The following is a 22,294-nucleotide window of genomic DNA, read 5'->3' on the forward strand; positions in this document are numbered from 1 at the left end:
TTCGCCCTCTGTTTGCATTAGAAAAAGTCATCTTTGTAATCTCGTTATATTTTTAAGTCCAGCCATCAGCTGGAGGCAATGCCAGATAAAGCCCTGGGAAGACATTCCCAATGTTGCTAACCCTCCTGAGCTATAACAAATTCTGCAATATGTTGTAGCCTCCTTAACTCCCCAGCTGTTGGGAGCCTGGTGATTATTTGAGATTCTGTGTAGTCATCGTGGTTGTGGAAAAGTTCTGAAACTGTGACTCATAAAACCTAAAAGGGAAAAAAACTTCTAAAAGTTGTTGTTAAAAAAAAATGGCTGTAAAGCCAGTTGTGACTTTGGAGGGTAGAGGATTCTTAATTACATGATTTCTGAATGCTGCGTTTGCAATAGAAGTGGTGCAGTCTGTTTGCACAAGAAAAAGGCCAAATAGAAATTGCTCTACTAGGAAAAGGTGCAAGTGGAAGAAGAGTATTTCCTCAGTACTGTCTTTCTCCTCCAGGCACTAACAAACACACTGTGAGGGGTTCTAGACCACTTTGCTACTATATTGTTTCAGAAATTTAACTAAATAATTCAAAGCCTCTTCAAATAAACAACCTAAATAGATCAAACAACCTAAATAGGGCCTTTAAGCAAAGGCCCTGGCGATCTTCTGTATCCCACAAGGGACTACAAACACTATTCTCAACAGCTTTTTCGTGGAGGTGTTTCTTGACTTGTTGTGTGATTCAACTTCAAAGAGTTATTTTAAGACCATTTCTTTAAACCTTAAGACATGGCAGACCAGGACATACAAAAATTATCAGGTATAAGAAAAGAGGAATTTTCCAGAGAAGCTTTAATGCAGATTTACCTGAGAGAACTGATAACTGCCATGAATCATATCACTATTACTCATTAATTTGCCAATCCAAGTTACACCCTTCTGGCCTGAAGTATAGCAGAGAGCTTATAACATACCCACTGGTGTAAGTATATGTGATGCTTTTCTTTTCCCCACTTTCTTTGACTGAAAAGGACATCCAGCTTATCCATAAAGAAGTCTTCCTGCTAAGTCAACTGTGAAAATTTATCACTATTTTTTCAGAAAAAATCCTGATATTCTAGAATAGTTATCATGTCTCCAAGTTAATCTTTTGGCGCTGTTTGTGAGCAATGGAATATAGTACAGGCTGGATCCTACCACTTTAAAAAAATTTTAAAAAGGATTAAAAGGTTATAGTGAAATTCTTTATTCCTTCTAATCAAGCTGCTTCTAAGGGAAAACTCAGGAGAGAATCCAATTGTAATTAGAGAATCTCTGAGACCCCATGCCCAAGACTTTCACACAATTGTAAAACCACCTCAGAATTTTACATATCTTGAAAGATAAAATGTTTCTGTACACCCTTCCAAAATCTTGATCTCAACTTACTAGTTGAAGAAAGGTATATGAAAGAGTTTTATTTGTTTGCCAGTAACTCTTTAGAAGTTGCATCTGGGAAAGAACATGAGGTGTGAGAGAAGCATGTCCACACAAAAACTCCTTGTCTGAATATGCCACCTACAGCCAGTCTTAGGCCGCAAAGATGAGTTGAGGAAAAACTTGAACATCATATAGAATAATAAAAGATAGCTGAATTGAAAAATTGAAGAGAAACAGAACGCAGGAACCTCAAGCCTGCTGACAAAAGTAAACAGTAATGGGAAATCCATCTGGACTTCCAGCTTCCTTGAATAAGCTTTGGATTCTGAGTAAAAGTTGTATTTCCCTAATGATTGATGCTCTACAGATGGAGATTCATAAAAATAGAACGCCCGTTTGTTGAAGAAATACTTTGTATTTGAGAGTGGAAGAATGTCGAAACAGACAATTTTCATTTTTTCTAAACTCAAAATATTTCAAAGTATGAACTAAACGTACTGCTTAGACTTTCATGAATTAAAATATTTTAAAATTTCACCCTTTGCCTGAACCCCGCTTCCATATGTTGCAGAAACTGTTCCTCCTGTTCCCCACTGTGAGTCCATCTCTCTGTGTTTGAGTGAATCTCTCTCTGAGCTGCTTCTCTGTGTATTTATAGTGCCACATGGGAGACAACATTTCCTGTCTCATAACCCATAAGACTCCTTTAACATCCATCTCATACTGACTTGGGCAGAGGGAGAATTTCTGAACCGTCTCTTTCTGGGTCACACTAACATGGTGTTTATTTTTTCTTCTGAGAAAATTCTGCCAAAATCTAGGGGGTTTTCTCATCCAAAATTTGTTAGCATTCTGTTTGTCACTGGGATGATGTTTTGTTGCGGATACTTTGACCAGCCAAATCAAACAGACAAGCGAGGAGGAAGTTGGCATATAAGTGATAAGAAATGTTTTCTTCTCAAAACCAAAACAAAATCTGAGTACTTTGTCTAAAATCTTACTTTAAATTGTTTCCCTTCTCTGGTAAAAAATGTTTCATTTCTCTTACAGCTAAAACCAAAAAAGTCAGCATGGCTTAGTGTTTTCTGGTTTGTTTCTTAATGAAAAGGGAACTTTAATGAAGAAATCACAGTACTGTATCCATGTCTTCTGGGGCCTGCTGACAATTTTTCCAACACTGTCATTTGAGATGCTGGAAACTCTTGGCTTTGAAGCTGAAGAATGCTCCCTCGGAGCCCCATGTGCTACTCAAGTGACTTGCATGTTGTCATCTTAGTATCAAATGTCCTTTGAAGTGAATTTCATTAAGTGACTTGGCATATGAATTGCAAGTCCAAAGCTTCATTTCATTCTCATGTTTTGACTGAACCATTCACATTAATTATCTTTTTTAAAGTACTGCTACATATCTATTAGAAACAGAGCCCCAAAGTCACATACGTTTTTCTAATACCTACACTTCATTTTATCAAATGTACTTCTGTCTATGGAAGGCCTGGGATCAGCCATAAAGATCTTTCCCTGTCTTGTGTCAGCATCTCAGCAGGGCTTTATTGCAATGAAATCACAGTGTGGATATAGGAAAGGAAATGGTACTATAATTGTAGGTGTAACAGCTCAGCCAAGGCTTCGCCTCTTGACCTGGATGGTTATCCTATCAGAGTTTTGCCAAAAGACCTCCATTTGTAGAAGGAGGAATATTGCAATGACAGAATTAACTGTTTTTTCTCCTTTCTGGGTGTTTATTTAGATGATGGTGAATCCCCTGAGAGAGATTGACAAGACAGTAGGACAACTAATGGATGGACTGAAACAGTTGAAACTGCATCGATGTGTCAACGTCATATTTGTTGGTGATCATGGTAAAATAAACAGTATTCTTTATCAGTATATAAATGCTTGAGTAATGCAGCTGTACATATAATAGGTGGCTTCAATGAAAGTTCAGTTTAATATTTTTTTTTTGTGTTGATTTTTTTCTTGTAGTTTAAATCCCCCAAACCAGCCTGTCATTGTGGACTGGCCACTCAGATTGCTGGTTAATTGTCATTGGTGGACACTTATCTTTCAAAACAGGGATCTGGGTATTCATATGTCCACTTGGAGTTTTTCAAAACTTGGCATTTTTGATATCACAACCAAGTGCAGGTCTTCTTGCTTGTATTAGAAGGCTATAATGTTTCTAGAGTAATCTGACAGTTTTTATGGAAGGAAATTATTTAGCTGCACTGTTTTCTTCTTGAAGAGAAGGATTCTAAAGGACTTTAGAATCGGGCATTTCCATGGCATTTAGTAGGTCAAGTTATCCTACTAGGAGAAAGACTGAAATATCTGTAAGGGACTGTGTCCAGCTTAGATGGAAAATGACTTTAAAATAACAGAAGAAGGAGGAAAACAGTCAAAAGATATTTCGTGTGAGATGGAGAATCATCAGAAACCAGAGACATTTGGTAGGTCTCATTCTTTTGGACATTAGAAGATACTTTGCAATAGAAGAAATAGTAAATACTAGCAAAGACAAAAAGAAAGCTTTATTAAAGAAAATCTTGACCATGTTTGAGATAAACCTCGTTTTGCATAACTTTTTAGCAATGCTACCAAAGGTCCCATTCTGTTTAAATCTTTGTTTATGAAAGTGTCCCAAGAACTGCTATATTAGCAATAAAAAGGCATATGCCTCCTGTCTGGCTGCAGGGAGAGGAGGGTAAAGGGCAGGAAGGATTTCCAGGGGAGGCAGTTTTGTGCTGGAGAACCGCCTGTGCCTGGCAATACATTCCTCTCCACCACAAACGGCTGTAGGAGAGAATTGTTTATCTGAAGCTGCCTTAGAACAGACCACCAACAGACAATACCTTTTGTGTGCAACTTCTCTTAAAATCCTTTGTTTGAAAAAAAAAAAAAAAATCCCAAAGTAGTACATTAAACTAGAAACAGACTTTGATTTTTCCATGAGCTTAGTTTGGAGATGTGTCAGTACACACATGGTATATGTGGTGACTGTTTCTACGACACTGAGACTGGTATTTCTCTTCTGTAGGCAAGTGTTTAAATCACCCTGAGTTTGGCTCCTTCCAGGGTCTGATGTTGGAATTAGATGACTAGAAAGCACAAGAATAAAATTAGTCATCCAAAAGGAAAAAAAAGTACAGGCTGTTTGGGGGCTCTTTCTGTGCTGTTTTGGAAAACATATTTATTTTCAAGCTGGATTAATTATGCATTTTCCTTCTGCAGGGATGGAAGACACGACTTGTGAAAGAACTGAATTTTTAAGCAACTATCTGACTAATGTGGAAGATATAATTTTGCTGCCCGGATCTTTAGGGAGAATTCGCCCTAGGTCTAGCAATAACCTAAAATGTAAGTTAATTTAATGGTACTCCTTATTTCCTGAGAACTAGACTCCATCCCTTCCTTGGACTGGTGTTGTTCAAGGAGTTTGCAGTGTGTCCGTTGAACATTCAGAATGAAGTCCACTGAAGAAGACTTGCTTCATCCTTTCCTAGTCTGTAGTTCACAACCCCCACAGTGGTAGAGCAATTTCAAGAGGACAGTTGAAATGATCTGTTATACTCTTACATCAAGGAGAAGGGGGAGCTCAAAGCCAGGTTCACACCGTTTACATGTAATTTTGAGTTTATTCATTCACTTCTCTCTATCAACAAAACCAGGACTTGGAGGATCTCAGTAGTGCAGAGACTGGGTGTAAAAGAAGGGTCTGGTTCTTCTTCTGGGCTAATTGAAAAAAAAAAAAGTGAATTATCAATTTTGAATTCAGTAGATTCTTCATACTTTTGGCACAGATGAGAAGCAGCATGCGCTGCTAAACTCCAACAGGCTGGGGATGTTGAAGGAAATAAGGATGCTGAAGCATGACTTAGAGCACGTATTCAGGACAAATGATGACAGTAAATCTTTCTGCTTTTTGGTACCATGCTGTTAGAAATTCACCCTGACTTGGTGTTTGAGACCAGCTGATCTTTGATGAGAGCACTCAGTGCTCAGGCACTGGTGAAGCTAGCTCTGTGATTTAAGCCATTACAGACCCTGCTGCCCACCAGCTGCTCTGTAACGGACTATGACCTCCAGGGCAGTACTAGGACTGGGCTTGTGCCAGAACTGTGGGTGCTCTTGTTCAGCAGACCAGGGCAAGCCTGGCTTTGCCAGCAGTTTAAGCTACCATGCAAACTGTGAAACTCATCAACTAACCATAAGCACCTATGAGCTTTGCAACATACACTACAAGGGCAACGGTTTTTGGTAAAGGGAAAGATCTGATAGTGGGGCAGCCAACTGACCCCTTAAAACACTACAGATACAGTTTGGCTGAGGACAGATTTCACAAAAAAAATGTTGTTTGAAGATTTTCAGGATAGTAGTAGAAATCACAAGAATCACAGAATGTTAGGAGCTGGAAGGGACCTCAAAAGATCATCTAGTCCAACCTCATGCCAGAGCAGCATCACACAGGAATGCATCCAGGCGGGTTTGAATGTCTCCAGAGAAGGAGACTCCATCTCTCTGGGCAGCCTGTGCCAGGGCTCTGTCACCCTCACAGTAAAAAGGTTTCTCCTTACATTCACATGGAACTTCCTATGCTCCAGCTTGCACCCATTGCCCCTTGTCCTATGACTGGCCATCACTGAGAAGACCCTGGCTCCATCCTCCTGACTCTTGTCCTTTAGAATGCCCTTTAGAATGTGGTTAAACTGTCTTAGATATTGATTTATGTATACACTTATTTTATTATAAATTAATTTACCTGGATATTTATGCTCTAGGAATATGGGATGAGCTCTTAGCCTCTTTTTTTCTCTCAGGACTGAAAAATCTCCCCCCCCCCTGTTCTGGAAGAAGAAAAAGTTAGTGTGCACTGTTGCTGGTTTTGGGCTTTCTATATCTTGCATGTCCCTTTAACAGTTCAAAGATGTATCCGGAATACTTTACTGTGGCTTTTCATTTACTTTCAAGTAACCTATGAAACATATGACATTTCAGAAAGGACAATAAATGCTACACATTAATCTTACTGCTCCTAAAGTCCATTTGTGGCATCCAAATGTGCTTTCAAAATTTTTCAAGGAATGTCTCTGTGGTCAGTGCTAATTTTTTATTTTAGTGGAAAGCAGTTAAAAGACTTCAAATTATATGCTTTTAAAAAATAGAATAAATATTAGTCTTAGGTCCTAATCATAGAAACAGTGAGCAACCTAAGCAACTAAAGTATCATTATGTAAAGTTTATACAGTTAAGCTTTAGTTCATATTCCAGATCCCTTATCTGACACATGCAGTGTACTTTTAGTAACAACCAGACAACTTTTAGAAAGAACATTTCTGTAAAACCGCACCTGGAGTGCAGTGTCCAGCTTTGGAGCCCTCAACACAAGGACATGGACCTGTTGGAGCGTGTCTAGAGGACGCCACAAAAATGATCAAAGGGCTGGAGCACCTCTCCTCTGAAGCCATGCTGAAAGAGTCGGGCTTATTCAGCTTGGAGAACAGAAGGCTCCAGGGAGACCTTATAGCGGCCTTCCAGTACCTGAAAGGTGCCTGAAAGAAAGCTGGGGAAGAACTGTTCACAAGGACATGGAGCGATAGGATGAGGGGTAATGGTTTCAAACTAGAAAAGGGGAGATTTAGGTTGGATATTAGGAAAAGTTCTTCACTATGAGGGTGGTAGATCACTGAAACAGGTTGTCCAGGGAGGTAGTGGAGGCCCCATCCCTGGAGATATTCAAGATCGGGCTTGACGGGGCTCTGAGTACTGCTTACTGCAGGGGGTTGGACTAGATGACCTTTAAAGGTTCCTTCCAACCTAACGCATTCTATGATTCTATGATTATTACCCTGTGATTTCTTCTGCAAATTTTTCATTTTTTATATTTTTGTCTTTTCTTCTTTTTCTTAACAGATGACCCTAAAGTGATTGTTGCCAACCTTACAGTAAGTATTTAGGACTGGGAGGTATCTCTGTACTGCACTGTTCATTTGTCATCTCAATTTAGGGCATTATTTAACACTCTCTGCTCACTCAGGCAGGAAAACCAATCATTAACGTGAAGAAAGAGTGTTAAATGGTGCCCTTCACGAGTGCAGATTAATGTGTGTAATAAATTCCACTGTTTGCTGCTGTAGTAGCTTTTATAGCTTTTTTGGGCAGTGCAGAGCCAGAATCGCTTTGACCATCTTGACTCCCTGAATTGAGCCTATTTATTCATTTCTTCAGAAATGGAAAGTAATCTTTTAGGGTAAATATTTTACTAGCACTTTGAAGACGCTGAGAAAGTTTATTTGATAGCCTTCAACTATAACCTTGCTTTTAATGGAAAAAAGTATTTAAAATAAAAGCTGATTGAAAAAAATACTAAATTTTGTAACCAGATGGCTTTAAATATATCTGCAGACAAGATGTATTTTGAGCATTCAGCTTTCCTCTGAAAATTAGCTTTGGTTTGGTTAGAATAAAATTCTTCATCTGTGAGCTAAGTAAGTGTGATCTTTTTCACGGTGCTTTCAAAAAAAACTGTCATGAGAATGAAGCTTTCCAAATACATCTTTGAATGACTCCCTGGGACTTAGTCTTATGTAAATACTGCACAGAAAGGGCCGGACCACATACTCTAGATGTACATTTTGTTTACAAGACATCATTAGTAATGACCTTAACAGCTTGATTTCTTTAGCTCAAGGTTTTAGGCCTGTCTAAGCTAACTGACAGCAGTGGTGTTTGTAACCATTTGTTTTTTAGTGTAGAAAGCCAGATCAGCACTTCAAGCCTTACTTGAAACAGCACCTGCCCAAACGCTTGCACTACGCTAACAACCGAAGAATTGAGGATGTCCATTTGCTGGTGGATCGCAAATGGCATGTGGCAAGGTAACCTCCTGCTTTTGCTTCCATCCTGGTTTTCAGGCTTGGGGTTTTTTTTTTGTTTTCCCCTGGGGAAATGAGACACCTGGGATTGCCCTGTCTGTCAGCATCCTGTTCCTCTAACCCACGAACAAGAGGAATTCTGAACTCCTGGTGAGGTTCAATCACATCTGATGCAGGGGGCTTGTAACGCAGTATTTTTTTCAGTTGGGGAAAATCAGTAGCTGGATAAAGGGCAGAAACCCAGACTGGTTTTCTCAAGCAGCAGCGTGGTTTTTGACTGATCAGCTCAAGTATAGGAGCTGCTAAGATTTTTTTAATGATGTGCAAGCTTATCCAACCAGCAAGCAGGGAATATGGGAGATGGGTGACCAGGGGGATGTTAGGGAACAAGAGGCTGAGTGGATGCAAAGTGTAAATGGAATGGAAATGGAGTAAGGAAAAACAAGTTGCCCCACGTTGTACAGAGTGAACAGGAGAGGAGTAGCATTTGTTTACGAACTGGGCACCCCTTTCTGGTTTAATGTATTTTCTTTTTCTTGCTTTGATCGTTCAACACATGTTGTGTATTACAGTATGAGTATGGCTGGATCTTTAAGCATAAAGCTGACACGGTGGTTCTTGGAAGATGACACAACTTTTGGCTCATTGTAGTGTGTTATGAGCTTTAAATTATGGTAGGGTTTTTTTGCCCATGTAGCTGCCAGGCAAACACACGGTGTGTTGTAAGTTTTGACATCTGTACTTATCTTTCCATGAATTATGCAAGGATCACTCTGCTGAAGCAGTGAATGAGAAACCCCAATTGCTTTCTTGCATAACTACTAGCTGGCTGGCCAGTTGCCTTGTACAGTTTCTGTGGTTGGGTTCATGTACATTTCAAAGAATCCCACTCTGATTTTTAGGCCTATGAAAGTTTTAGTTTTAAGAATTTTACTGGAACTGATGGGATGGCCCAAGTTGACTTGCATTTAGTAATTTCTTATTAATTAATCCAAATTCCTTTGTCTCATTTCATTTTCTGAAATCTCATTCACCAGTAATGCATTAGTTAATGTAACCATAATTCACTGTATATTCACAGCCAGGGAAATGATAGTTACAGACCTGATTGCTATTACACTCATAATTTACAAGATCAAAATAAAACTTTGGCTGAGCATTTTATTGCAGATGAAGAAACTTGTAGGATAATCTGGTCTCTTGCATGTAATGCTTGCACATGGCCCTCATAAAATTGTAAAAAAGTACTCTGGAACAAGCTGGTAATCACAATTCCTATGACACAATACTTATTTTTTCACATATTTTGTGAAAACCACCTCAGTAACAAGCTGATAATTAGTACTCCTACGATAGAGCACTTATTTTCTCAGCTATTTATCTTTATTACAGTCTTTCTCTTTTTCCTCCAGCTTTGTTTCTGCTCTATATTCTTCTTCATTGGGTGGAAGGCAAACAGGTGAAAGCACTTCACAGCATTGTGTGACATTTGCAGCACTAACATCACAAACATACTTTCTTAGAAGCCTCTGCTGGCCTTTTGAGGATTGGAAGAGTGTGGTTCAAAATACTTCCAATCTCTGGGAGATGATTTGATATGAAAAAGTCTGAGAAAATAAGTGAATAGATACTAAGGTTGTTATCAGTGAGTAAAAGCTGGCTCCTAGGTTTTTACTGATAGTGGGAGCAGAGGGAGAAACCCTCAGGCTGTATTCAAGAGAGATGATCCATGTAACCTTATCCCTCCTCCCCTAAAGCACTGTCAGGTCAGCCACCATACCTCTGAGGAAATTTTCAAATTTTTCACTTTAGGAAAGCAGTGGATGTTTACAAGAAACCAACAGGAAAATGTTTCTTCCATGGAGACCATGGCTATGACAACAAGATAAACAGCATGCAGGTATGAGGAATGCAGTAACCTTCGTGGGAGGGTCACTGAATGCAGAAGAATTAGAAATCTCTAAAATGTGAACATTCAATGGAAAAACATCTTAATGCTGTTTTTGTATTCTCCCTTTTTTTTTTTTTTTTCTTTTTAGACTGTCTTTATAGGTTATGGCCCTACCTTCAAATACAAGACCAAAGTACCACCTTTTGAAAACATTGAACTTTACAATGTCATGTGTGGTAAGCTACCTGCTTGAGAAATTGCAAGAGAAACACAATGTTTTAGCTAACAGGGCTTCACATGTGAGCTCATGCCCTGACTCCCCTCCCATGTCCTTTCCCCAGTATCCACTTGCCAAGCACCTGCCTTTTCGCCAGGAGAGCTGAAGGTCCTCCCTGGGGCCTCAGCTACTGCAGCAACTGGTCAATAAAGACGGTTACTATAGTTTTGCTGAGTGCAGTTTGGCAGAGGTGAAACACATACAACTATGCTGTGTGGTGTCCACACCTCAGTAGTCTAGGAAGAAGGTTTCCTTTCAGAGGCTGCTTTTGCACCTGCATGTCTCATGGAGCAGTTCAAGGGCATCACTTAGTATTCTACGGTGTCTCCTGGTATGATTGTTTCCTAAACATCTGGTGTAGCCATGAAGCAGAATCTGACAGTGTATACAGACACTCATTATGTTTTCTTTAATACTGATTTTCCAAGATAAAAAAACTTTCTAGCTGAAGGTGTAATTCACTTAATTTCAAACATTATCCTTTCTGAAATTTCCATCCCACTGCATGGTTAATACATAGAATCCTAGAATGGTTTCGGTTGGAAGGACCTCAAAGTCCATCTAGTTCCAGTCCCCTGCCATGGACATCCTCCACTAGACCAGGGTGCTCAAAGCCCCATCCAACCTGGCCTTGAACACTGCCAGGGACAGGGCAGCCACAGCTTCTCTGGGCAGCCTGTGCCAGGGCCTCACCTCCCTCACAGGGAAGTATTTCTCCCCAATGTCTAATCTGAATCCACCCTTTCTTAGTTTAAACCCTATGTCCTGTTACATCACTCCCTGACTAACAGTCCCTCTCCAGCTTTCCTGTAGGCCCCTTCAGATACTGGAAGGCAGCTAGAAGGTCTCCCTGAAATCTTCTCTTCTGCAGGCTGAACAATCCCATATGTCTAAAGCAGGCAGTGGTCCAGCTGGTTGGTCAGTACACTGACTGTTGGTTTGCACTGGAAGCTTCAGTGTTAGTTGTAACCCTACTGCTTTCCAGTGTCTTGATGCAAATTAGCCTTCTTGTTATAAAGGCCACCACACTATTAAGACAGCATGTGCAATTTTATGATTTGAACAAAAGGGATAGCATTTTTATTGTAATGAAGCATTGATTAACGTGTCATGGAGGTAAAGAGTATTGTAAATAAATCTGATCTAGTAAAGGTGTCCCTGATTAATGTAGCAGAGTTGGACTAGAATGACCTTTAAAGATCCCTTTCAACCCAATACATTCTATGATTCTATGATCTTAGCTCAGTCAAGATGCTGCTGCAAACACATTTGCAATCTAACCAACATTCATTCATCTTTGGTGTTTTCACAGATCTGCTTGGATTAAAGCCTGCTCCCAATAATGGTACCCATGGAAGTTTAAATCACCTGCTGAGAGCCAATGTCTATAAACCAGCTGTGCCAGATGAAGTTGCTAAACCACTCTATCCTGTCGCTTTACCTTCTGCATCAGATTTTGATATAGGATGTACATGTGATGATAAGGTATGTGTTTAGGATCTGCGGATGCTTCCACCTGTTAGCAGTAGTTGGCTAGTAAAGTTGTAGCTATTTTATCTATTTTGAGAGGGTTTGGTCTGAAAGAATTTCACTTCATGCGAAATGTGAACATTTGGAACAATTATGGGTTTTTGTAAGAGGAAACAAACAAATCATCAGTGTTTTATAGCACTAGTTTTGTTTTGCTAGATGCCTAGTAAAATGAGGTGGCATAATGCTCCAATGATCCTAATCTTCTTCCTTTTTTTTTCTGTTCTTGAGAAGAACAAATTGGATGAGCTCAACAAACGGTTTCATGTCAAGGGAACAGAAGGTAAGAGCCTGGTGCCTCACTTACTAAAACCTATTTTGGGTGTTCTTCTGCCACTTAGTTTGCATCATTAATAGCAGAAAAACTCCTGCTTTGGTTTAGTTAAGATGTAGTAAACCATCTTTTCAAGTAACTGTCAAAATAGCACCTAGATATACATGAGATATGTGGGAAAGAGCTCATGTGAGGAAGTGCATGCTGTTTTTTTGCTGTAACCAGGTCTAAAGTGAAGGGAGGTTCAGCTCTTCATTTCCATCTGTAGGAGGTTTAATCTCTGCTATAGAAGCAGAGAGATAAGGAAAGGAGAAGGAGCAGGAGACAGTGCTCCACTTGACCACAAGCAATAAATGGGGTGAAAAACATAGACCACATAGACCACATCTGCACGCTGTGTTTTACCAGCTTGGATTTCACCAGGTCAGAGTTAGAAAGGATGGTACAGCTGCTCCAACAGCCTCTGAATGGGTCATTAATCCTTGGGGTTTAGGGCGCAGGTTATCCGCTGAAGCTAGTGCAGAAATGCTCTGCTGGTTCAGGGATGCTCACCACAATTCTGTCCCTCATCAGGGTTCATTGTTACTCCCAAGACAAACCATCCCCTGCACCCTCCCTGCTGTATGCCAGTGATGATTTGTGTGTGGCTGCGTTCTCAGTTGTATCAGGGCTGTGGTCCAGGTTGAAATATAGCGACACGACCAGAGGGGAGGTGATGGGAACTGCTTTTCTGAGCTGCAATACTGACCAAAAGACATGCCAATGCAGAGCTTTCCTTCTCACAGCTGTGATCCACTTTAGCACAACAATTCCCACTGTTCCCCTCACCGTAACAATTGTCCAAATTAGCAAATTCTCAAGTTTTGAGTTGAGAGAGATTTTTTTAAATACTTAAATCATATTGCTCAGATGACTAAGGACGTATCTTTAATTCCCTTGTGAATCTACTTTTTCAGTTTTCCTGTTGTGAACTTCCAATGCAGCCTGTCCTTTAGTTTCTTCTTTTCCTTGTGAGTTTAGATTGCCTTTCTGCAGCTTTCGTCTTCTCTAACTGATTTTTCCAATTAGTGAAGGGCTACTCCCTGCCGTGGCAATTTCTGGCATCAAGAAAAAACATGCTTACCATTGTACTCCTAGATATCTCAACATCTTTATTTTGGTTTGAGGTTTTGATGCTTCTTTACTTCAAAAATGTATTTTAAGATACAAGCAGTGATTTGACTTGTTTGTAAGTTGTCTTAAGTGGAATGAAGTGCCCCTTATTTAAGCAACAAGCAGTTGCTTTGTCATGTTTTGTGGCAGGCTGTGGCACCTGTTCGCAAATCTTCCTGCATTTAGTTGGTAATTCACCTCCCCAGCATGGTGCACCACGCAAATTTAGCTGTTGTTGTTACTCACATGCAGAAGAAAAAGATGACTTAAGCTTGTCTTGAATAAAGCATGCTTATCACAAATGTTCTTCGAGAAGGCTTTTCCTACTTTTCTTTCCTGTGTCCTATAAAAATATCCTCTATTTGGACTCAAACACTAATAAAACTTCCCCTTCCAGATTAAAAGCCTATCTGTGAACACAGTTAGGCTGCTCTCCTTGTTTCTATGTTTTGATTTCCAAAAGCAAGCCGAGCATGTTTGGCAAACAGTTATCAAAACCAATTAACTGTGCAGCACAATGAAAGGCTAGCTAGGAAATTTATTTTTCTTCTCTCCCTTTCAGTGGTATTTTTGTCTTTTTATAAGCAAGTGTGTCAGAGGTATCTAGTAACATTTACCCATAATTTATCACCAAGACAGAAGAAAAGCCGGTTCTGCAGAGTTGGTGGTGTCATCGTGTAGCCAAAATTAGGAAAGGGGTTGTTTTGGGTTTTTTATTGTTTATTTGTTCTCTTTGATATTACTGAGACAACAGCAAAGCAGTTTTCAAACTTCATCCATATCAGCCAAATTGGAAAAAATGCTCTTTCAGTAAGTGAGCACTTTTGCCTCTCTTTTGGGAAGGACTTTATAAAAAACATATGAAAGAGAAAGTCTGAAGAAGAGTGTCAGGAGTGCTAGGACAAGGGCTGATTTAAGGCTATGAAAAAAGTGCTCATCGCCTTGTGTGACTGAAATGTGGACACAAAGATCGTTCTGGAGTTTCCTGTGTTTGGAAAAACCCTCTATCCATGCTAAGACCCCAACAAGCTTTTAAGTGCAGAAGGGACTTTTAATCTTGAAGTGGGTTGTCAGTTGGAACAGGGATCCCAACCAAAAAAATACTGAAGAACTGCTGCTCTCTCTGTTACAAGATTTTCTTGGCAGTTATTCAGGGCCAGTATCCCATTGAGGATCGCTGTAAAATCAGCATGTGTCGGCAAGCCACCCCCTACCGCCCCTGGGTTTTTTGGGGGTTTTTTTACATTTTTTTAACTTTAAGGCTTTCAGTAATAACTGTAATTTCTTCTGATCTGCAGAGAAGCATCTCCTATATGGGCGCCCTGCAGTACTGTACCGCACAAAATACAATATCTTGCACCACCATGACTTTGAAAGTGGCTACAGCGAAACATTCCTGATGCCTCTCTGGACATCCTATACTATTTCCAAACAGGTTAGTGCTGGCTTTATTCTTGCAAAATACTTTAAAGATCCTGGGGAAATCAGTTCAGTATCTTTACTCTTAAAGTCCTAAAATTCCCTTTTCCCCAAGTTTCCCACCAGAATTTATATCAAATACCACTGAAAACAATTCCAAAACAACTTCTTTCCTTCTGGGGAAAATAATTTTAAGGCAGAAGGGCTTCTTTTTTTTAATGATAGCATAATTGGTGACTTCATTTGCATTACTTCCCACAGTCACTTCTGCTGCCTGAAAAGGGGGCTCTGTGACAGGTGCAGGAGCAGGTTGTACAGCTGGGTGGTTTATTTTACTCCACACGAGTCCTTCCATCTAATCTGCCAACAGTATGAAATTGTTTTCTTTTGGCTATAAATGCTGGAATTACCTTTCTGGTCATTTCTCTGTATGTTCTCCAATACAGGCAGAGGTATCAGGTGTCCCAGAGCACCTGGCCAGCTGTGTGAGACCCGATCTCCGCATTTCTCCAGGAAACAGCCAGAGCTGCGCAGCCTACAGAGGCGACAAGCAGCTCTCCTACGGCTTCCTTTTCCCTCCCCGTAAGTCCAGATAGCTTTTTAATATCTAGAGGATTTGCATTTTTTTTTAATTTAGATAAGGTTTAATGGTTTGATTTCCCCTGCTCCGGGGTGATATCTTCTTCTGTGATGTCTTCTCAGAGGAGCTGCTTCTGCACCAGCGTCACATACGGGGCTAGACGGGGTGGATACTTTATTCTTGCTGCAGACCAAGGGCCTAATGACACCAGTTGCCATTATGGCTGTGGTCCCTCAGCTCCTGAAGTGATGCTCCAAACCGCTGCCCACCTTCATGCGCCAAAAGTGAAGTGACCCAATTTAGTTAATACAAACAAAGGTGACTGAAGGACTGCATAGAGTAGGAGTACAAGCTGGAAGACAATCTTCAAAAGCTGTCCCTTTAAAGTCAATGGATAGATGCCAGCTTATATAACAGGGAATCTAGTCAGAGCTTTTAATTTTGAATTCAAACAGCAGATAGATAAATGTATATTTAATTTATAAATCTACACTAGACTCTTGAATTCTGTAAATATTTCTACCATCCCACAGAAAAAGTGCTAGTAGAAAACCTGTGTAAGTGAGTGTCCTGGATTCTCCTATTGCATTTATGTTGGATTATTCTTGGAGCAATGATCTTCTGGGATTAGTAAATGTTCAAGGGACACAACTGTTTCACAGCTGTGAGCTTCATTGCACTGCCTTCCTCACGCAGTGGCTGAAATATTTTGTGGTGGATTTCTGAGATGGAATTACTGGTGCAGAGCTGCACTCAGAACTAGAAGATAATTCCACGCTCCTCAGAAATTGTGTGTGCCTCTCTTGTAAAAGCCTGCAGAGCAGCTCTCTGACTTTTGAGACTGCAAAATTATATGAGCTATAAAAATATTTTGAAATGGTTGACAGTTAAAGCAAAGATAAAATCCTTACTTTCCATGCCCAGCTGTCATGTTAAAGAAAAATTTCATGCCTATAATGTGCACTTCTGAATATAGCATTCAGATTGCTGTTTGGATGACAGTATTCCCTTTGGTTGATCTCTGAAGCCATGTTCCAAAATACTTTCATGTTCCTTGAATTTCTCATAGTTCACCTTCTTAATGTGTTTATGATTCGTTTTCAGAATTAAGTTCCTCTGCAGAAGCAAAATACGATGCTTTTCTGATAACAAACATCATTCCGATGTATCCTGCCTTCAAAAGTAAGTGCACTTTCCATGGCTTCACCTCTCTTTCCTGACATTTTTTGGGTTTTTTACTGATATGTGTGTTGGACTATGGAATGAATTGATGGCTAGTTATCTGAGGCCAGCAGATAATACATGTGGGCACCTGTATAGTTCTAGGTATGGGCAGGCAAAATGCCACAAGAAAGGTGTAAGCTTTAAGAAAGGTTTCATTTCCTTGGTGCTGGGCTATGGTAAGGGCACGGATGTACTGTAGTTGGGGTTTTTTTTAATGTGTTTTGCTTTATGCCATAATAATTCTGTTTTTCAAGACCAATCAGATTTTCTTGTCTGTAGCCCAAGCTAGTGCAGAATGTACTTGGACAACATGGTTTTACCTCTCAAAGCAAGTCTGGGAGTGTGCACTTAGCATGTTCTTGTAGGTCAGGGACAACTGATGATTATCTTCTATTTTCTATTCATACCTTGAGAAGAAGACCAAACATACTTATAACCTATACAGAAAAAGGAAGAGGAAACCAATATATGGAAAATGAGGAAGAACTTAAACCTGGCTAAAACTTTTAAACCCTAAAACTGCAGGGATATAATATTAACATTTCTTTGTCTGCACACCCTTTTTCTCTCTAGTTTTGCCAAGAGGTAGGAAAACCATAAGACTATTCTGGTGGCATTTTTGGCTTGGCAGGAATTGAGAAGCCTTGGAAGAATCTCAAGAGCCTGTTCTTGTGAGATTTCCAATTCAGATTTTAAGCCAGAGAGGTTTGGACAAACATCAAAGCCTATGGGAGGTTTTTTCTTTTTAACCAGAAAGGAGTTTTTTTAACTGAAAAACCTCTGGGTAGGAACAAGTGGTGATGTTTGATGGAAATTTGAGCAAAGGCACTTAACTGATTACAGAGTGCAAAATTATTGGGGATTTCCCACTCTCAAATCACTTCATAAAAATGCTCTTTATAATAATGTTAGTCTAGGCAAATTAGCTGAGATGCTAATCACAGGAGAACATCCCACTACCATCAGCTCATCTTGTCCAGCAGCGTTCCCCTCCATCAGAAGTATGTGAGAACAAATGCTGGAGTTAATATGCTTCCTGGGGAGTTACGAACCACAACACGTGTGCAGGTTGCAGTGTAGAGACCTGATTATATGGAGCTTTTCCCACAACTGGGAAAAAACGAGGTGGCAGCTTTATGCTATGCTGGCTTTGGTGGTGGTGGTGGCTGCACATGCCTGCTCCTCTGCTCTGTTTTAAATTCACTGTCCCATCCCACTCACCCACAGGCAGTAATTCTGTATCCATCTTCTCTGCAGTGAGTCTGGCTTAAGCAGCTCCCGCTTTGCTGGAACTACAAGGTGATGGCACTGGGCTGCTTCCCCCTTGCACTGGCAACCCAAGTGGGGAACTGATTCAGTTGAAAAACTCAGGGAGAGGGCAATGAGTCTTTTCTTTTGGCCTTGTGGTGCTGGGCAATCTTAGGACAAGGCATACTGGGGAACCCGCTGAGGCGGGCGCTGCTGTCAGTGCTGGCAACCACGGACGTAAGGGTCTGAGGTGACAAGACAAAAGTTAAATGTTTACAAGTCTGAGATGTTTGGTTTGCATACACTTGTTAGTGTTAAAATAAAAAAGGAAAACAGAATGACATAACTGGGGATTCCAGTGTGTTTCCAGTCTCTGCAAGCACCTTAACTAGTTAAGGTTGAGGAGGGTATGGTGAGAGAAAGTGTGTCATGCTCTTCCCAAAAGTTGCTGTAATGAGATGCCGTACCATAATTTGGTCATCCCTGATGGCAGCTAATTAAAAAGACACTTTGTATCCAAGGAGAATTTGACTGGAAGAATATGACCTTTGTACTTCCCCTTCTTCTAAAATATTTGGGGTTTGCTTTTAATCAGGGAGCTGTTTCCTTCCTAGAATTAAAAAAACCCTCAGCACTATTCCCTGTAACTAGATAAGAAAGACAAAGGAAGTGTTCACAGGGACATCAAAAGCGTGTGAATAGCTGTTTCTACTGCTTGGTGAAGGAACAGCAAGCTCTCTGTGCAATGTCAATGGCAATGCCAGCCTGGGAGTGGTACCGTGTATTTCCTTTATCACTGGTGTGGGAAAAAAATCAACAGAGAACAAAAGACCCTGAATAGGCTTTATTGACCAAACTGAATGAAGCTGCAGTAAATCTGTAAGGCTTAGTCTTTGATTTCCTCTACCATCCTGTGAATGATGTCCACTGGATTTTTATTTGGTGGTGGGAGAGATTGTTTATAATCTTGATGTATTTTGACTTGCGCAAATTTTGGTGTGGTCTGTTAATTTATTTATTTATTTATTTATTTCCCCGCAGAGGTATGGAACTATTTCCAAAGGGTTTTGGTGAAGAGATATGCCACTGAACGAAATGGAGTCAATGTTATAAGTGGACCAATCTTTGACTATGACTATGATGGTTTACATGACACGCCTGACAAAATAAAACAGTAAGAGTTTGTCTTTAAACTGGTTTACTGTTGCTTCTCTTAATGACGGCTTTATCTTAAACAATTCATTATCTGCCTATTAGTTGATTTTAGGGAGGAGATACTATTTTCTAGCTCTAAAATTATTGTTCATCAAGACGGTGCCCCTTTAGGTAGGACAGTGGTTAAAAAAAAGGAAATGGCAATTCAGCAGGTACCTGTTCACCATGACTTTGAAATTAGGTGTTCATTCATCCTTGAAACAAAGCTGAATTATGTTACAATGAACTATTTTTTCTAATATTCTTCAGAACTTAAGAGTTGATAACTAAATACCAGAACCAACCACAGCAGTGCTATTGAGTTAGATGGTCAATCCTTTTGTTAACTCGGTAATGTTTTCTATGTCCCTGAACTGAAGAAGCCTTTCAGCACTGGGGTGTTGTATTGCTCGTTTTCAGACAGCATCTAGGAACCAAACACAACAATGTACATGTTTCCTCATGTGCATGTAAAAAATCACGTACATTTTATAGGTAAGGAAAGACCATGCTCTTTGTGTAACCTTCTTCCAAACAGGCTTACCCTCTGTGGATAAACGTTTGCTTTCTTCACCCAGGTTTGTGGAAGGCAGTGCCATCCCTGTTCCTACTCACTACTATGCCATCATAACCAGCTGCTTAGATTTCACTCAGCCAGCCGACAAGTGCGATGGACCACTTTCTGTTCTCTCGTACATCCTTCCCCACCGGCCTGACAATGACGAGAGCTGCAATGTAAGTTCTGCTGCTCTGCGGTAGCCCCATGGTAAATGTGGTGTGAAACCCCATTACTGTTAGATTCTAGTGCTCACTGATGTCTTGAATGAAAGCACAGGTAGGTGGTAGGCACGTGTCATGTTCAGTGCATTGGAGAAAAGCATTCCTCCATGATATCGGAGAAAACTTGGAACTATTACTGCATCTAAAATTGTCTGGAAGAGCTGACATACAGCATGCTGCCAGTAAACAACCTGTGGGCTTCTGTGTTTTGGCAGACACTGTCACTAACCTCAAAGCAGATTGGGAGGAGTCTCTCTGTGTGTAGATGTACTGGCAGCCAGCCTGATGTTTTTACTGAGGTCTGTTTCCATATGCAGGTACACTATAGTCTGTCTGCTGTGGAGTCTGAGTGCATCAGACAGCATGATTACATCCAGCCCACACAGTATTAAAACTGTATGCTAAAACCTGCCGAGGGTAGAGTGCTTGCTCTTGCTGTTTCCAGAACATGTCTCGATTCAAGGGAAAAGTTTGGATTCTCATTACCAGAGGTGACCAGGCACTCTCACGGTTCATTTCCTATCTTCCTTTAGGATACAAAATCCAATATAGTGTAGGAATCTTGGTGAAGTGCAAAGGCTTCAGCCTGGTTAGCACTGCAGAAAGTAACACGCGCTCTCGGTGGTTGATCGTGCAGCAGGAGAGCGGCTGAGTCCCCATGGATGCTGGCGCTCTGTAAGGACAGCAGTCCTCCCAGGCAGCTGTATTTAGACTTGTCCTTCCGCCTGAACTTGTTCTCCCGTTGCACAGCTGTGCGGATTCCTGCACACAGACGCCTCACTATAGGCTGCCAGGAGACCGTTTCCTGAATGAACACATTAATGTTATGAATTTTGTACTGGCACAAAAAGTTGAGACTCCTATTCCAGCGACAGGCAGAAATAGTCATTCCTACTCTGTACACAATTCACCTGGAACACTGTCTCTTTCTCATTCATCAAACATCGCCTGCTTTCAGGTCCCTCTCTTTAAAACCATGCTTTTGGAGCAGCATCCCACTCTCTTGAGCAGGTCTGGCTTCCCCCTGTTTAGACTCTTAACTGCTTTGGGCAGAGTTGTCTTCCACCAGAAGCCTCGGAAAGTCCTACATATATTTCATCGTGGTTTTTTGCTCAACCACTTTCCTCTGAATCAAGGTCCAGTTGATGATCTGGAGGTTACTAATCTGGCAGTTATTAGTGCCTCTGTCCTTCTATCTTTGCCCATATGTAATTTCATGACAAAGGCGATTTTGATGTTGCACATCATGGTCCTCTTAAACCACTGAAATCTTTTTAATGAACTATTTAGAGTATTAGCCTCTTGTAGTCTTTCTTATATCCCAACCCAGGCTTCTTTTCTCTGTAGGTCATGCATGCTACTTACAGTTTATATATTTACAGTTCTGGGAGGATCTTCAGTGCTACTACAAGATTCTTAGCAGATGCTTCTCACATAGCAAAAGCCATTCCAAAAATATTTAAATGTAGCTTTTGAGTGAAAATACAGTCAGGAAAATTCTGCCATTCAAATACAGTGTCAGTCTTATTTTTGCACATGGTGTTCCATCTGATTTGTTCAAAGAAGTGATTGTGTAAAGCCTCACATACTTCGTGGATTAAATGCATGGGATAATATAAGAAATTTTCCTTAACTTCTCCACAGCTTTCTTTTAAGATCTAAAGAAATATTAGCTTTCCCCCCACGCTGTTCTTGTTGCACACACTTTCTCTCTCATCACACAGCCGTTGGAGAACACCGCTACTCTTCTCATTTGAATTTGTTCCGTTTCCAAACTGTGTTTATTCATGGTGAGGTTATGCCCATTTATTCTTGTGTCAACATTTTTCTATGGCTTAAATAGCCCTTCACTGGGTTTCTGTGGGATTTACCCGAGTGATGATTTATGACAATTCTCAAGGCATATACTTCTCCCTATTCATGGAAGACCCAGGATCTTTTGTGCTCTATTTGTAAGAAAAGATGAACGTTTCAGTAGCCTTCCTACGCATCTGTTCCAGTTTGATTTTTTTTTTTTTTCCTGGAACATGAATGAGATAAAGTACTCCAGCTGAGATCCCAAAACAGAAATTATTTTCTTTCCACTGGGCACAACTCCTCTAGTACTATCTAGGATTTGCCTTTTCCATAGTTCTGTTATAAAGGTGGCTCACGATTATGCTCAGCCAGTACACTCAGGTCCTTCTCTTCTACCTGCTGTTTCACCTGAGAAGCTCCTAGCTTAGCAGAAAAATTTGCCATCAGTTTGGGAACCCAATTTCATGCTATACCAGGGAATCATAGAGCAGTTTGGGTTAGAAGGGTAAATGTCATCTAATGCATGGGCAGGGACATCTTCAACTCAGTCAGGTTGCTCAGAGCCCTGTCCAACCTGGTCTTGAATGTTCCCAGGGATGGAACATGTGCCACCTCTCTGGGCAACCTGTGCTCGTGTTTCAGTCCCACCTGCATCCTCCAGCA

The 22,294-nt window shown here is 40.5% G+C and overlaps 1 protein-coding gene across 1 annotated transcript in view; it reads left to right on the top strand.

Annotated features, from left to right (window-relative positions):
• ENPP2 (ectonucleotide pyrophosphatase/phosphodiesterase 2) overlaps nt 1-22,294 on the top strand; it is a gene marked incomplete at its 5' end in the record, with an annotated part of 72,213 nt that overhangs the window by 46,957 nt on the left and 2,962 nt on the right. The window contains 13 exon segments of the mRNA XM_084280259.1: nt 3,144-3,255; nt 4,625-4,750; nt 7,304-7,335; nt 8,141-8,268; nt 10,078-10,165; nt 10,305-10,392; nt 11,746-11,918; nt 12,195-12,246; nt 14,688-14,824; nt 15,255-15,390; nt 16,493-16,570; nt 18,902-19,034; nt 19,633-19,789. Coding sequence (XP_084136385.1) covers nt 3,144-3,255; nt 4,625-4,750; nt 7,304-7,335; nt 8,141-8,268; nt 10,078-10,165; nt 10,305-10,392; nt 11,746-11,918; nt 12,195-12,246; nt 14,688-14,824; nt 15,255-15,390; nt 16,493-16,570; nt 18,902-19,034; nt 19,633-19,789 — 1,440 coding nt within the window.

This window comes from Gallinula chloropus, assembly GCF_964237585.1.
Source record: "Gallinula chloropus genome assembly, chromosome: 2".
Classification (NCBI taxonomy): Eukaryota; Metazoa; Chordata; class Aves; order Gruiformes; family Rallidae; genus Gallinula; species Gallinula chloropus.